The 17,575-nt window shown below is 40.3% G+C and overlaps 2 protein-coding genes across 3 annotated transcripts; both read right to left on the bottom strand.

The window, feature by feature from the left end:
• Positions 1-584: 584 nt before the first annotated feature.
• On the bottom strand, positions 585-9,031 carry si:ch211-198p11.6 (keratin-associated protein 5-4). 2 transcript variants are annotated; one of them, XM_020486186.2, is made up of 4 exons: positions 8,432-9,031; positions 2,276-2,386; positions 1,815-1,967; positions 585-1,737 (listed from the first exon to the last, which is right to left on the bottom strand). In XM_020486186.2, the coding sequence occupies exons 1-4, from the start codon at positions 8,435-8,437 to the stop codon at positions 1,651-1,653; spliced, it is 357 nt and encodes a 118-aa protein (XP_020341775.1). In that variant the 5' UTR covers positions 8,438-9,031; the 3' UTR covers positions 585-1,650. The 2 variants fall into 2 exon arrangements, with proteins under 2 accessions (XP_020341775.1, XP_020341776.1); XM_020486187.2 differs by having other exon boundaries at positions 1,086-1,737; positions 1,815-1,961; positions 8,432-9,021.
• A 4,691-nt stretch (positions 9,032-13,722) lies between these two features.
• On the bottom strand, positions 13,723-16,298 carry LOC109893110 (uncharacterized). The gene is made up of 11 exons (XM_020486162.2): positions 16,164-16,298; positions 15,820-16,004; positions 15,640-15,743; positions 15,274-15,365; positions 14,936-15,116; positions 14,661-14,766; positions 14,493-14,581; positions 14,324-14,415; positions 14,104-14,203; positions 13,944-13,985; positions 13,723-13,861 (listed from the first exon to the last, which is right to left on the bottom strand). The coding sequence occupies exons 1-9, from the start codon at positions 16,225-16,227 to the stop codon at positions 14,133-14,135; spliced, it is 984 nt and encodes a 327-aa protein (XP_020341751.1). The 5' UTR covers positions 16,228-16,298; the 3' UTR covers positions 13,723-13,861; positions 13,944-13,985; positions 14,104-14,132.
• Positions 16,299-17,575: the final 1,277 nt, after the last annotated feature.

The raw sequence follows: 17,575 nt of genomic DNA on the forward strand, positions 1-17,575 counted from the left end.
GGATGGGTAAACCCAGCTCTACTGCTGAAAGAAGAAGTCAACATCTGTTCCCCTGTACTATCCTCCACCTGCTACACTCATGTCACCTGGAACAACCCAGTCAATGGCATTTGGTTGCCTTTCTCCACAAACCAAAGCTATGTCACTTGACTTACAGGCAACATAAGTGGGACTGGTGGTAAACCTATTGTAGTAATTCTTGCCTCAAATTAACTTCCTGCTGTAACTGAGCCAAAAGATACAATCTAGTGTGTAGGTTCAGGCAAGTCAGCTGACTGCAACACATTTTCTTTCCTGTGTTGGTACTTTGGAATGTATTGACCGTTGAATTGGGACAGTGGTCATTGTCAAGTGACAGGGCTCATGTGACAGTTGTTATTAGAGAAACAATAATGGGACTGACAGTCTTATGTTGCTTGAGGCTGGGAGAGGACCGTACTGAGGAAATGTCACAATATTGCGCATATTTTGAGAACCGCACAATATATTTCATCAGGAAAAAAAGGTTTATTCCTTTCCGTGGATTTACTTTTCTACAGCACACATTTGTCAAATCTCCAAACATGAGATATACAGGCCATTGACACGTTTAAAATAGTCATCTTTAATTGACATTGGTCAATAACTTAAAAAGTACAAGTCCACAGCGTCAAAGCTACAGTATATACATATGTAATGTGTAACAACTTGAGTGTAAATGTGATAAAAATAACTGATTAATGAATTAAGGAACAGTTAAAACCATCATGGAAGTATTACATCAGCTACAAGTGTACAAAACATTAAGGACACCTGCTCTTTCCATGACATAAACTGACCAGGTGAATCCAGGTGAAAGCTATGATCACTTATTGATGTCACTTGTTAAATCCACTTCAAATCAGTGTAGATCAAGGGGAGGAGACAGGTTGAAGAAGGATGTTTAAGCTTCGAGACAATTGAGACGTTAATTGTGTGTGCCATTCAGAGGGTAAATGGGCAAGACAAAAGATTGAACTACCTTTGAACGGGGTATGGTAGTAGATGCCAGGCGCACCAGTTTGTGTCAAGAACTCTAACAATGCTGGGTTTTTCACACTCAACAGTTTCCAGTGTGCATCAAGCACCACCCAAAGGACATCCAGCCAACTTGACACAATCTGTGGGAAGCATTGGAGTCAACATAGGCCAGCATCCCTGTGGAACGATTTTGACACCATATAGAGACCATGCCCTGACGAATTTAGGGTTTTCTGAGGGCAAAAGGGGAGGAGGGGGGGTGCAACTCGATATTAGGCAGGTGAGCTTAATGTTTTGTACAATGAGTGTATTGGATTGCTGCAGAGGCACAGAATTGTACTTGTGCTGTAATGAAAGTAGATGCCCTATATTGTAATAGCACTCTGATAATGTTGCTCTCCCTTGGACACATATGGCACAACTATCCATAAACTGGTTGTAACCTTTCACTTTAAGGCTGTGTGTTAGAAGGATTCAGATTGTATTTTCATATTGATACATAAACACAGTAACCCATTTCTCTAGGGATGAATGGATAACTCCTTCCTCTTGCACAAATTGTCCATTAACATCAATGTGTGAATATGCAAACATGCTGTGCGTCTTGAGTTAGGATTCATCATTCATCCTACCACTCCTCCGTTTCTCCCTCTATCTGAACTTGATCTCGAAGCAGAGGCAGTTGAAGGACTCACATGCTGGGGGTTGGCAGGTGCAAGCACAGTCCCACATGTTACACTGTGGGGAAACAAAGCATGGGGTAAGAACAAGTGGTTCAAACCCTGATCGGTCGCACACTCAGGGGTTTTACTCACATTAGGAAGAGAGGGGCAGGTAGAGGGGCAGGTCTGGTCAAGGCACGAGCGCAGTGATGGCATGCGACAGTTGCACGACTCTGCACATGCTAAACAGTAATCGAATGGGGCGATATTTGGACAGCAGTCACCACACTCAGGAGAACACTGTTCCTGTAGGGCAAGAGGCCATGAATGAATTAACATCCCTCTCACCAGTCAAACCATATCTCTATTTGCTGCTGGAGCTTATGGTGAAGACAGTTTTCTATGGTCAAGTAGGGTTTGAGGCCTACATTAAAAAAAGGCAACGTCACCCGACCCTATCTGCAGCATTAGTGCCTCTCACTTGAAGTATTAAAAAAAAATATATTTGATTCAAGGTTCATCTTCCTGGCTTTGTTGAACTGCACTCTTTTTAAGCTACATTTGCAAGGTATCTGTGCACAACAGCATATAGGGAAGGGAAGCAAATGCTGTACCTTGAGGCATTGGCGGAACCATAATGCCATTGCAAGGAAAATCATGTAAAGACCAACAACAATCATCAGTACAGCGGGAAGAGGGAGTGTGAGGCCCCACACAGGCAACACCTGAAGAAGAATAGAAACAAGTTTACTGTGTGCAGGAGATGGCATGTTCAAGATTATACTAATATAAATACCATGCACACTTTAGTTTGTTATAACGTTAGCTAGATAGCTATGCCTAGCAAATAATGTAAAAATATATATTTTACATCTGCAAACAAGCACACACACCGGACACGATGCGTTTACAATGCTGCGTTGGTAAAAGATGGGTTGGCTGACAACATCACAAAAATTATGTGCGCACATCCATAGGGCAGAAGAATGACAAGAAACTGCCATGTTGGGAATTGTGTGGCTCCTTTCAGCTTGTTATTGATACCATAGCTGTGTTAGAATACTCATACTAATTGCACTAACCATACTATTTGTGATGTAAATTGATTATGTAGTATGCTTATTGGTCATAGTATGGATATAGTTAGTATGCCAAAAGTTCCCGGATGTCGTACTAAATTCGCCATAATACGAAAATACAAGCAGTTGACACTATTTACGTGCTTTTAGAGTCCATAATGCAATTCTTCAAAAATGGGCGTGGCTTCACAACTTTTCCAGATTTGAAGTAAATGGCGGAAAATATGCAGCTGAAGTCCCGACGAGAGTGGATACAAATTCATTGCTTTAACTAATTATGACAAATGTTAAGAAAATGTTGAGCAATGTAATAAAGTAATGACTTTTCAAATAAGTTACGTTACACGTTATGTTGGCTGACAATTTGTTAGCTACGCTATCCTACCCCATAGCATATTATTACAGCAGTATGTTAGCTAGTTACTTAACATAATGTTAGTTGGCTACTAATACATCGGACTTTCCTGTAACGTTATATTAACTAAATGCTATCTAACTACCCAACGTTTATTGCATTGATTATTCACTTCATTCTTAGCTTAGCTGAGGTATAGTCGTTGTGCGTTCTCAATGGCCATTGTTAATTCGCTCTGGCTATCTACTCCGATTTCAGAGCACTCTCCTCTGAGTGTTCCAGAGCGCAGAATAACTGATTACTTACGAACGCCCAACACCTGCTGAAAATAACTGTTGTCAGTAAACGGTGGCACAAAAAAAATTGATTCAATTATTGCCAGCAGCACAGTTACAGTCAACAATGCTCTGGATAACATGATAACAGCCTAACCAGCTGTCTAGGGCGAGTAAAATGGTCAGAGTGAGGTGTTCTTATTTGTGTCTGGAAGTAGCTAGCAAGCTAGCCAATGTTAGCCAGTTAGGTTGGGTGCTTGACTGCTGTTAGGTCAGAACGCAACGCTCGGATCAACCCTACTCCTGAACGCTCCGAGAGCGAAACGCTATAAATTTACAAATGGACAATCTGGCATACGAACGCCCAGAACGCACTCTGGCACTCCAGATTGAATTCACGAACACACCTGAAATCATATGATGTCTAGCTAGTAATTTGTTATACTAGCAAGGGGTTCCATAGCAACAAATTCAACTTCCAGTAGAAAGCACTAGTACGCTGGAAGGATACCGTTCGTTTAAAGTATACTAAAATGAACTAATAGTATATAGTATATACTCATAAAGCATGTAATATACGGTATGTTAGTATGGATATTCGAACACAGCTCGTGTCTTGTTTTGAGGTGTTTTGACTGATTTACTGTCAATGCTAATATGGATAAAATTCATTACCCAGCTAACCACTTTAACAATGTATTTAAGAGACAACAAATTGTCATTGTGCACATTTATTTATGTTTTCAATAAACATTGATGACGAAATATAGCTTACATGTTGTCCACAATCTAAGCCAACCTCATATGTTTTGCCCCATGGTTGCACCCACTTCATTTTTGTTGTTGAACAACCAACACATCTTGTTCAACCGAATGGAAAAACGTCTGTGTGAGCATTTGAAATAAGATCAGGATAAAAAAAATGATAGCTCGGTAGTCCAACATTCTCCCCTACATGCAACCATCACAGAGGCAGGGGAGAAAGTATGGTGATCCTGATCCTGCGGCTGCTGCATGCCAGCCTGCCATATCCCAAGCAGTTGCACTTGATTCATCCTAGCCAAATATTTGTATTGTTCTATCTGTGTCCTAGTCAAAATAAAGAAAAATAATCAAGCATTTTGTCAACATTGATGACAGTTTGTAAACTGGAGGTAGGCTGTCTCCCTAATAGGTTGACTTCGGTTTGCAATATGACAGCTACTCACAAATACCTCTGATATGCAGTACCAGTCAAAAGTTTGGACACACGTACCCGTTCAATTTTCTTCATCATAGAATAATAGTGAAGACATCAAAACTATGAAATAAAACATAGGGAATCATGTCGTAACTAAAAAAAGTGTTAATCAAAATATATTTTAGATTTTAGATTCTTCAAAGTAGCCACCCTTTGCCTTGATGACAGCCCTGCACACTCTTGGCATTTTCTTAATAAGGCTAGGGTAAGTATTCGGAAGTTCGGATGGCTGACGTGCCCAAAGTAAACTGGCTGTTACTCAGGCCCAGAAGCTAGGATATGCATATGGATAGAAAACACTCTGAAGTTTCCAAAATGGTTAAAATAATGTCTGTGAGTATAACAGAACTGATATGGCAGGCAAAAACACGAGGAGAATCCATCCGGAATTATTATTTTTTGGGTCACAGGCCATTCAAATGCTTGTCTATGGAATATTCAAAGGAATTCCTCCCATATTGCAGTTCCTATTGCTTCCACTAGATGTCAACAGTCTTTAGAAAGGGTTTCAGGCTTGTTTTTTGAAAAATGAATTAGTAGTTGTAGTTTTTCAAGGTAGCTCTCATTTTGACTGTAGTCTTGGGGCACGCACTTCGTTATTTTTCTCTGGTATTGAACATACTACATTCCGTCTTAAATTGTATTGTTTATTTACATAGTAGGGTACCTGAGGATTGATTAGAATCATTTGTAATGGTTTCGACTTGAGGTTATTGTTTACAGGGGTGCCAGGTAGGTTGTGCCTACCTGAGAAAATATTGGTATCTCCTTTTGGTTTGGGAGGGAATGAGTCCCATCTGGTCCGTCAAATCTACACCAATACAAAGGACTCATGTAAAAGTCAGGATGGACATACACTTTTCATAAACCCTTAAAACTTTGGAAATAACTTCAAAACAACTGTATTCTTTTGCGTGGGTTGTATTACCAACATATATGATCACACACACATAATAATATAACAAATAATGAGCTCTGGTTCCTCCAGAAAAGTTCTGTACCTCGGGCCTAAAAGAGTCCAGCCCGGTAAAGGAGTTCAGGGAACTCAAGTGACCTTAGTCACGCAATATTTGTCCGTTCATACAAGTGTAGCGTAAACCCAGTCTCAATCATACAATCAAAATATAAACTCTTTTAACACACAACCATAAAGCATATCAAATCTCAATAAGTCTTCAACTACAACTAACCACATAAATCATCACGGTATACATCACACCAAAACAAATGAAATACTGTATACAAAAAGGTTGTAGTCAGTTGGTCAGTCAGACAATTCAATCCGCCAGCAGATCTCCAGCAGAGAAAGGCCACGAAGAACATTGGAGATGTGTAATCCAACGGCAGCAATGAGTGGATCCTATTCTGGGTAAACTTGCGATTAGGCTACAAAGCACACTTTTAAATACAACAAAACAAACGGAATAGAGAAGCTTTGGAACTGAGGGTTGAACACATCCTCATTCGCGTCTCCATCACAACCCCACTTTTGCGCAGCTGATGCTGGCAATTTAATTTGGGAATTAAAGGGGAAGTGCCCTATTGGATGGAGAAGCACTGAGACGGTTCAGACAAATCCAGGACCGTCACAAATTGTTAGACTTGTTTGGACGAAGTTTACCGGTTACTTTTGGGATTGCTTTGTATGCATGTTAAACGACTGGAAGGGGTGGATTACTGAATCAAACGCGCCAACTAAACTGACTTTTTGGGGATATAAAGAAGAACTTTATTGAGCAAAACAACCATTTGTTGTGTAGCTGGGACCTCTGGGATTGCAAACAGAGGAAGATCTTCAAAGGTAAGTGATTTATTTTATTGCTATTTCTGATTTTTGTGACGCCTCTGCTGGTTTGGACAATGTTTTTAATGCTGGTGTATGCAGGGCGCTATCCTCAGATAATCACATGGTATGCTTTCACCGTAAAGCCTTATTGAAATCTGACAAAGCGGCAGGATTAACAAGAAGTTTTTAAACGATGTAAGACACTTGTATTTTCATGAATGTTTAATATTATGATTTTGGTATTTTGAATTTCTCGCTCTGCAATTTCACCAGGTGTTGTCAAGGTGGGGCGCTAGCGTCCCAAAAGGACACCAATAGTAAGAAGAGACTTGCTTGGGCCAAGAAACATGAGCAATGGACCGGTGGAAATCTGTCCTTTGGTCTGATGAGTCCAAAGTTGAGATTTTTGGTTCCAACTGCTGTGTCTTTGTGAGACGCAGAGTAGGTGAACAGATGATCTCCACATGTGTGGTTCTCACCGTGAAGCATGGAGGAGGAGGTGTGATGGTGCTTTGCTGGTGACACTGTCTGTTATTTATTTAGAATTCAAGGCACACTTAACCAGCATGGCTACCACAGGATTCTGCAGCAACACACCATCCCATCTGGTTTGTGCTTAGTGGAACTATCATTTGTTTTTCAACAGGACATTGACCCAAAACACAAAATACATTTTATTGGTCACATACACGTGTTTAGCAGATGTTACTGCGGGTGTAGCGAAATTCTCGTGAAGGACCGCAGAGTGAAGGAAAAGCAGCCAACAAGTGCTCAGCATATGTGAGAACTCCTTCCAAGACTGTTGGAAATGTGTTCCAAGTGAAGCTGGTTGAGGAAATGCCAAGCATGTGCAAAGCTGTCATCAAGGCAAAGGGTGGCTCCTTTGAAGAATCTAAAATATATATTGATTTGCTTAACACTTTTTTGGCCACTACATGATTCCATATGTGCTATTTCATAGTTTGAGTCTTCACTATTATTCTACAATGTAGAAAATAGTACAAATAAAGCAAAACAATAGGTGTGTCCAAACTTTTGACTGGTACTTCTGGGGTAGCTAGCTTTAGCTTCGTACTTAGCTAGCACCAATGCAACCAGCCTGAAAACAATGACCAGTATCTGCAATCATTTTCAATATTCTTAGCAATGATTTGGGAATCCATCTGACTAAGTATTAGCTAGGCAGACACTTGTTGTTCTCCTATTGAAATCGACCTTCAGTTCATGAAAATAACTAGATAACGTTAGCTAGATAACGAACTAAACAAGCAAGCCTGCTACTGTTACCCAGCCCTGTTGCCCCAAGCTAACGCTATAAGCGTGGCTAGTAAAGGCTTAACCGGACCGGGTCAGACCATCATCAACCAAAAATATTAAACCCTTATAAATTAGGCGTATTTTAGATGATAAAACCTACCTAACTATAGCTACTGAAACAGTGTCGTTTTTGAGGGATACAAATTGTTTGCAAGCAACAGTTAACTTAGATAGCTTTTTTTCTGACCAGCATTGTCCCAGAGCTTGGGGAAGTATGTCTGCTTCATGCTGCATTTTATTTTAATTAGGCAAATCAGTTAACACATTCTTATTTACAATGACGGCCTACCCTGGCCAAACCCGGACAACGCTGAGCCAATTGTGTGCCGCCCTATGGGACTCCCAATCACGGCCGGGTGTGATTCAGCCTGGATTCGAATCAGGGACTGTAGTAACGCCTCCTGCACTGAGATGCAGTGCCTTAGACCACTGCGCCACATGGGAGTCCACCATAGGAAATACTAGTGAGTGTAATCAATGTGTAATAACTACGTAAACATGTTACGAACGTGTTAAATTATTATGTGATGTGCAGGCATATTCAGGTCCTGATTGGTCAACAAGCTTATTTAACGTGTCAAATAAGGTTATTTTATGCGTCAAATAGTGTTATGTGAGGTGTATATTTCAACCATGCAAAGCAAAAACCCAAACGGCGTTCCATAATATGGTGATTAGCTAAAACGAGAGTAGTCTGTAAAACATAGAGTGGGCATACCATCATAATTTCCACTCTATCTCCTTCTTGCTCCTGGCGCGTTTAAGGTGCTCCCATTTCTGTCGTCTGTTTGGTGGATGAAAACAGCAAAGAAGCAACGTTAACAGTACCAAGCTACCTATCTAACTTAGTTAGCTAACGCGTTAGTTAAATCAGGATTGGCCATGGCTGGCATACAATCTTGTTAACTTTAGCTAGCTAGCTTGCAAAGAAAGGAACCCAAGCTAGTAACGTAACTTAAGCGATTTCACACATCGTATAATTTTAGTAACTAGCTAGCTATCAAAGTCGAACAGCTGGCTAGCTATCAAAGTCGAACAGCTGACACGTTTGTAAACGGACGTGCCTAGCTAGCGATGCGTTACTAACGTTCGCGTTAGCTAGACAACTTAGCCTCATCCCACAATATATGAATACATAACTTCTACCGGTATGTTAAATGAAGAATTTCATTTCTTAACATTTAGCCTGTGTGCTTTCTTAAAACACATTCTAAAAACCATTATTCGTTTACTACATTACGTTAGCTTTTCATAGCCAACTATCTTAGCTAGCTTCACACTGTTACAAACGTTGCTGTTGAAGTTGCCATAGAAACAGACGGCTACCTGGGAGGGTCATATTACGATTCCAAATTAAAGTATGCGAAACGGAGCACGGAGGGCGCTTCACAAATGCGTACTCCGTTTGCACATAAGTACACAAAGAAATATTATAAAAATGTATTGAAATCAATGGCGGCCATAATTTCTGCTTGAATCGATGGAAAATACTTTCCGATTTCGGAATAAAATGTGGCTTGTGTATATCTTGTTTCGTCTCTATTGCAATTGTCCTACCGGGAAGATGGTTCAGTGAATGGATAAATCCATAGTCAATAGGGCTAGATAGCTAGCCACTAAGACTTAGTAGCTACCCACGAAACACATACATATACCTAGTCATAGTCAAATCCATATTGTATTGGTCACATACACATGGTCAGCAGATGTTATTGCGAGTGTAGTGACATGGTTGCATCTAGTTCTGACAGTGCAGTAATATCTAACAAGTAATCTCACAATTTCACAACTACCTAATACACACAAATGTAAAGGGATGGAATAAGAATATGTACATATAAATAGATGGATGAGCGAAGTTTACATACACTCAATTAGTATTTGGTAGGATTACCTTTAAATTGTTTAACTTGGGTCAAACGTTTCGGGTAGCCTTCCACAAGCTTCCCATAATAAGTTGGGTGAATTTTGGCCCATTCCTCCTGACAGAACTGGTGTAACTGAGTCAGGTTTTTCGGCCTCCTTGCTCGCACACACTTTTTCAGTTCTGCCCACAAATGTTCTATGGGATTGAGGTCAGGGCTTTGTGATGGCCACTCCAATACCTTGACTTTGTTGTCCTTAAGATAGTCAGAAATACTATGAAACATCCCCACTTCTAGCACACATTTGCAAGCAGGCAAATTAACATTCTATGTGTGCTGAGGCATGTGTGATATGTTGAGTGACATTGACAGGACCAACAAAGAGGACATGCCCACATCCAAACAAAAGATAACACTGTCTAACTTGCACCGTTATGCAATTATTAGGAGACTAGATACAAATATCTAATCCTGGCTACCAATGTTCTAGCATTAATTTATTGAGGCAAGGAGATGTCAAGGTGGCACCCAAGCATATGCAATGTGTATATGTGACAAACAATATGTATGGGCATATATTTGATGTTTTTTTTGTTGTTGTTGTTATTTTACAGAGCCATCCCTTTATGGAGCCATTTTCTAGGCCTCCCAGGTATTTACATTTAATGTACAGTACCGGTCAAAAGTGTAGAACACCTACTCATTCAAGTTTATTTTGTATTTTTTTATAACTATTTTCTACATTGTAGAATAATAGTGAAGACATCAGAACTATGAAATAACACATATGGAATCATGTAGTAACCAAAGAAGTGTTAAACAAATCAAATTATAATTTATATTTGTGATTCTTCAAATAGCCACCCTTTGCCTTGATGACAGCTTTGCACACTCTTGGCTCCATACATTACGTATAATGTGAATGTGTAGATGCATGGTGACTCCAACAGGACTGCCATGGGCGTCCCTTGACGTGTACCAGGAATGGTGGAAGGATAATCTGAAGGTACAGTGGTTGCTCAACTAAAAGTTTTGCGATTATGCTGCGTGATTTAGAGATAATTTGTGGTTTAGTATGGTACCCAGCATCACTACTTCATTGCTCCAGACCAGCGCAAGGGGGGAGTTAGAACACTGATTATGCTTTTGGGTCCCAAGGTGCTACTGTGTCTCTAACTGACAATGAATGGGCGACATAAACCAAATAGAAACTGATAATTGTGCACGACTTCAAAATGTAATTTCAATAAACTGAATAATGAGGATGAAGAAGGTGATTGAATTTAGAACAATAGTGTAAGAATTACTATTCCTCTGTCCTGCAGACCCAGAAAAATAGACTTATTTTGTTTGTTACTACTCATCAGTATTACTTACTAAAACTGTTATTACACTAAGAAACTTAGACTACAATTAGGGTGTGGAAATGGATTATTTCACTCTTACTGTAGTACTGTAGTCTACTCCCGACCAGTTACATTGTATACGTGACTGTGGCACAGTAGTCTAAGACACTGCATCGCAGTACAAACTGAATTGCTACAGATGCTGGTTCAAAACCTGGGCCGGTTGTGACCGGGAGACCCATGAGGCGACTGCAGGTTTTCAGTTTCTCTAAAAACAGAAATAAAAAAAATTCAATAACAAACTGACTTTATTTACAAATTAGTAACAATGTCTCACCCCATGTTCAAGAATTGCCTTTTTCTCGCTCAATTTTTTAAACAAGCCATAGAAAGTTGTTTGCAATTTCAGTTTAATCCACCAGAAAAGACAGAACAAATATTACAACAAATATTGTGGTTAAACTCAAATATAGAAGAAAAAAGAAAGAAAAGAAAAAAATCTGTTCCTCCTGAAATCCCTAATCTGCTCACTTAAATTGATAGAGATGGTGCGGCAGGGTAGCCTAGTGGTTAGAGCGTTGGACTAGTAACCGGAAGGTTGCAAGTTCAAACCCCCGAGCTGACAAGGTACAAATCTGTCGTTCTACCCCTGAACAGGCAGTTAACCCACTGTTCCTAGGCCGTCATTGAAAATAAGAATCTGTTCTTAACTGACTTGCCTGGTTAAATAAAGGTAAAATAAAAATGGTGCTACAGTTAGTTGTTACAGCACAATCAAAGTCTGGACAATCGGCGATCTGCTGTATACTTATGGCCTATTGTCAGGTGAAAAGTCACACCTTTCCAGTACTCATATCCCCGCCCCAAACTAGTTTATAATGAGTTTATAATTGTATACGGGTGAAATGTAATGACCAATCAAAAGTAATCTATAGTTGAGGTTTCCAGAAATGAGAAATACATACTGATTATCATTAAAGAGACACACACAAAGTCAGACAGAAAAGCAACTAAAGTAACTAAGTAATGGTAAATAGCAGATTCATAGAAATACATGCACATAGAAAATTAAATATAGAAAGGCATAGATAAGTGATTAAATACCATAGCTACTAGTAACGGTAAGGATTAAAGATGGGTAGAAATTCCTCAAAGGAGGTGCCGGAACTAACGGGAGACGAGAGTTATAAAGTCGAGAAAAGAGGATAAGGTGAGTCAAAAGAAAAAGATCAAATGTCTTAATTGTAACGAAATTGGACATTTCGCCCCGGAGTGTAACACTCCCTGCAAACGTCACCATCAATATTGTAATTTAACTGAGGGGGAGGTCAGAGGCGACAATCGGATAAAAAAAAGAAGGGTCAGATACAAAGAGAGCGAGATTAATGAGAATCCTAATTGAGGGAAAACTTTGGGTTGTTAAATTAGGGCTATTTTTATAGACAACTGTAAAATGGGTCTATTTGCGGAGAATCTCAGTCAGTTCCATAGTGTTGGTGGTATAGTGGTGAGCATAGCAGTCTTACAAACTACAGTCCAGGGTTCGGTTCCCAGCCGAGGCATTAACTAAAAAAACAAATTTTTTGCAGAGAAAGTTATAGTCACTAGTATTGGTATTAAGATATGAACTGAACGTTTTAAATAGTTTGTTTGGTTCAAATTGAAAGACTAATTCATTCAACTTAAAATAAGGACGAAGTGAATTTTGATGCAAGACGATGTCTGTTCACTAAATTATCTGTTTGAATAATGTATTGGGAATAGAGTCGTAATTAAAATGCTAAATCAAAGACGAGACAGTAACTTAAATCAAATGAATTCTGAATAATAACAGGGAAACAATTACGATAGATTTGTGCCCATCGAAATGTTCTTATAAATTTAGCGAATTGGGAGATGAGATGTTGATTGATGTTGTAAACTCTAATTCAGGATTCAACAGATGTGATAAATTAGGTTTGGTTTATCGAACCCGAACTACTGTTGCTGCAGACAGCCAACAATTATTTACAATTCATTGAAAGTCGTTGCGGATAGGGTCGAGGTTGAGCACTTGATGACATCACTCGCAAGGCACTTTTGTCGCCACGGAAATTACCTGTTCATAGTGAAAATGTGTCTGACTCTTGCTAATGATGTGTTTTCTGGAAGAGGGTAGGGCTTTATGTGAGCTGTCTATATGTGTGTAGTCTCTGTGTAGTGCCAAAACCAATTTGCTCTTGAACTGCTGGGATTTTAAATCTTGCCTTATGCGAATGATAGTCTAGTTAAACTGTTAGAAAGGTAGACATTTTTGCCGGTGAGGTATGAAAGACTGAAACCAAGATAATCTTTGGGGTAAGTTCCCCTGATGGGCACTCAAATTTTTTGGGGAAACTAAGGTAAACTACAGCCATTTTCCTGAATTATTACCTAAGCATGGCCATCAGCCACCTACAATCCCTAAACTTGGCTTGTCAATTTGATATTGGGGTGGGCTACTGCTGAAAAAGTATAGCCAACAATAAGCAGGTTCACTTATGACAATCTTTCAAATAGCATTACCATTGCATGAACACCTGCTGTGGCTATCATTAGCAAAATAGTTATGCCAAGAGAAGAAAGTGTTACAGTTCAAGAGTAATCAGGACACTAGAAAGTCCAGAACCAAGTCACAAAACACTGAGCACTCTCATTGAGATCTTCTTACAACCAGATGGTCACCTCTTGGCTATTTTGTGTAGATACCAGCTCCACACTACTGGATTTAGGGTACATCTCATCAGGATCATAGCATTTTGACAACCAATAGAAACAAATACCATTGTAAAGTACAAATTTTATTGAAACATGCTCAAGTCAAAGGACTTCATATCCATACTGGGGTTAGTGGAAAGTAATGCACCCTTCAGGCCACTGACAATTAGATGGCTGTAGAGACAGAAAAGACAGCCATCCCTGTAACAGGTTGAAGAATTGTTAGTAACATGCATTTCATTGCCATTGGGGGATGTTACAGTAAAATAACCAGAACACACACCTGACAAGCAAAGTGTTCCAGACCATTACACCAACCAGTCAACTGAATACAGAACACAATGACAGATGAGTAGGTTACAGGTTCAAGTTCATTTGGCATCAAAGCTGATACAATTAAAAGCCAAGTGTAAACTATAGTCTTCAATGCCAAAATCACCAACCTTGTTCTACAGTAGGATATTTTACAAATTCACTGGGAATCCAGGTTTTCCACTATTGTGAGCGGTCCAAGAACAGAGTTTTGAACCAGGCCCTGGGGTTCTGAGAAAAAAATATATAAATTACTTCAAGCTGCAGTCCCATCAGAACTCAAGAGTGATCAGCTCAAATGAATATGGAACTATAGTTTAGTCAGGCTTGAAATGAAGTGCCTCAAAATACCTGAATCCACACCCCTCTTCAACCGATGCTTGCAACTCGAGTCACAGCACTTGCAGAGGTCACTTTGAGACGGGTCATCCAGCAGCTCCCATCTATGAATAGAAGTTGGCTGTTGCATTGGCACTAACATCATTATGGTCCAATGTTAAAGAATGTGACCAATACTTACTCTCCAGTCTCTTTAATGTAGTGGCAGGCCTTCTTTTCTATATCAAAAACCTCAGGGTCCCATGCAACAAGCTTACAATGAATATACACCTGGGGTGAAATAAGAGAACAGTCAAGAGCTACAGTATGAAAACAACCCAGTCATACCGAGAACTTGTGGTCCACTCACTTCCTCGCCTAAGGCAAACTTGAAGGACTGCAGGTAAAGCAGAATAGCAGACGAATGGTACCTAGGCAGGAACCTGGAGTTCCCAGTCTTCCCATCTGCAAGGCAACTGAAAATGCATTGTGCAAATGAGCAGACAAACAGAACTTCCATCCAGCAAATAAGCTAACTTTAAAATGTATTCAATACTTTTCAACATTTGAGTAGGCTGTGTAGCGCTAGGCAGTCAAAAACCAAAACGTGCACCCTACATGGCCATAGCCAGGTCTGGTACATACCCCTTGTTGGTGATGATGGGGTACACCAGGCTCGCAGACTGCAGTTCTGGTGTTGTGGCTGCCACACACTCCTCCAAGAGCAACAGCAAGGGCTGATGGTCCTTCTGATCCACTGCTGCCCAGATGGGGATGAAAGAGCCCAGGGGAAATAGGCTGCTCTTAGCCAGACCAGTAAGGTCTTCTACATGCAACAGAGGGGAAGGGGTGCAATGCTTATACGTACTGTACAGCCACAGGTTTCAACTAGCTTTGGGCAGTGTCCTCTGCTAGGAATTTCTTTACCAGGTAAGTTGACTGACCACATTCTTACAATAATTGTTGTTGTATGAGTCACTCACCATTGAGGAGTGCCATGTGGAAAACCAATCCTCCATAACCCTCAGCACTACCATAGGCAGGGATAAGGAATGGGGGAATCCATCCCTCAGGTCTACATACAAGGGGGAATGTTTAGTTTAATAATGAAGGTGGCAAAGGCTTAGGAAGATTTGATTCCAACACCATAGCTAGAGTACACTACACCCAATAGAGCCCTAAAACTCAACTCAGTGCCACTGCATTTAAAAAAATGCCATTCCCTCTAATTAGGGACTGATTTAGACCGGACACCAGGTGTGTGCAATTAATGATAAAGTAGAACCGAAAGACAGCAGGTGCCAGACCTCTTAGGGTAAGAGTTGAGTACCCCTGGCATAGATGGTTACCTTATGTAAACACACTTAATATGGTGACTAATAGCAGCAGGTTTGGGCTTTTGGTTAGGTCTGTAAGTCAGGCTGGTTGAATAGATGTGTTTTTTGCCAGTCACCTGGGGAATAGAAGGAGAAGCATTAGTCGTCACAGGATCCAAAATGGCATGCATTGGGTCAAGAGTTAGACATTACCCGTTTCTTGATGGCACAGCCATTGAGGTTGTAGTGGAATGTCGCCATCCCTTCTCCCGTGGGAAGAACAGAAAATGTGGACGGAACACAGTGTCCAAGGAAAAGACGGGCAGCATGTTCAACCAACTCTGGACTGACCTTCCATGTCACTTTAATGGTGTGTTTCTCACAATCCACATTAAAATCTAAAAATATAAATTTGATAATGTCATCATTCTCATCTCAAGAGCCAACACCACAACTTGGCTAGTCTGTTAGGCGGTCAGCATGAGATAAGTAGCCTATTCAAGTTAACATGGTATCAGCGCTACATAATCATATTATGCGTTCATTATTAGACGTACCTTCATTGGCAGCGCTTGCTGCTACGACAGCCAAAACAATTGCACATTGCCAAAGGAGAGACATGACTGAATGATCTAGGAGTGCCTACAAACTAGAAATATTTATGGACCAATTGATCCTAATCATCTTAATTCTGAACACCTGTGCGAGGTCAAGGAGCGATAATTATAGACCTAAAAACTTACAAACATCATCAGTTTTGGTATTTCCTGGTCTGAAAACATCCTTGAATTTTTATGGGTTTTAAAAGTACAAATTGTAGTAGTCACATATTTTCCCCATAAAGTAGTCTGCAAAGCGTCCCACAAAACACGATGGACGGACGGAATAGTGACTTACACAGGATATAAAGTTGAATCAAAAAGATTGAACAATCTGGTTTGCTCAATTTGACAGTACCACACCAAGTGTGGATTAGGTATTTTTTACACCGATTTAAAGCGTATTTTATGCGACAGTCAAAATGCTGATCAAGGTTAAGGTAAGACCAGACATTTAATTGGTGGCCAAGCCCGCTAGTTTACATACTGAATGATCATCTCATCACCGATCTAGCTATCTGCCGTAGCTAAATATATGAATAGATCTGAAAAGCCCTATATAGTGGGCATCGCAGCAGGCCACTGGCATAACCGTATAGAATGCCGAGTTTGCTAACGTTAACTTATACTGAACCAAAATATAAACGTCGCAAGCAACAATGAAAGATTTTTCTGAGTTACATTTCATATAAGGAAATCAGTCAATTGAATTAAATTCATTAGGCCCCAATCTATGGATTTCACAGGACTGGGCAGGGGCGCAGCCATGGGTGGGACTGGGAGAGCAGGGGTGCAGCAATGGATGGGACTGGGAGGGCAAGTGCGCAGCCACAGGGGAGCCAGGCCAAGCCAATCAGAATGAGTTTTTCCCCACAAAAGGGCTTTATTACAGACAGAAATACTCCTCAGTTTCATCAGCTGTCAGGGTTGCTGGTTTCAGAGGATCCCTCAGGTGAAGAAGCCAGATGTGGACGTCCTGGGCTGGAGTGGTTACACGTGGTCTGCGGTTGTGAGGCCGGTTGGACGTACTGCCAAATTCTCTAAAACGACATTGGAGGTAGTTTATGGTAGAGAAATTAACAGTCAATTCTCTGGCAAAAACTTTGGTGGACTTTCCTACAGTCAGCATGGCAATTGCATTTTGTATGCTATTGTATGTGTGAACGATGGCTAGCTCCTCGAATGATCCCAGTCCCTCCTATTGTGCTCTACAAATGTTTTATTTCCTTTTGGATGCAGGTATGTGGTTTTATCTATGTAAAATATGTTATGTATAATAAGGAGAGACTGTATTAATTTTTGTATTCGAAAATAATTTTGATGCATTGAGAGAAAGAGGCGACGATTCTCAGAACATATGTGCTCTACAA

The sequence above is a fragment of the Oncorhynchus kisutch genome, linkage group LG6, assembly GCF_002021735.2.
Source record: "Oncorhynchus kisutch isolate 150728-3 linkage group LG6, Okis_V2, whole genome shotgun sequence".
Taxonomy (NCBI): Eukaryota; Metazoa; Chordata; class Actinopteri; order Salmoniformes; family Salmonidae; genus Oncorhynchus; species Oncorhynchus kisutch.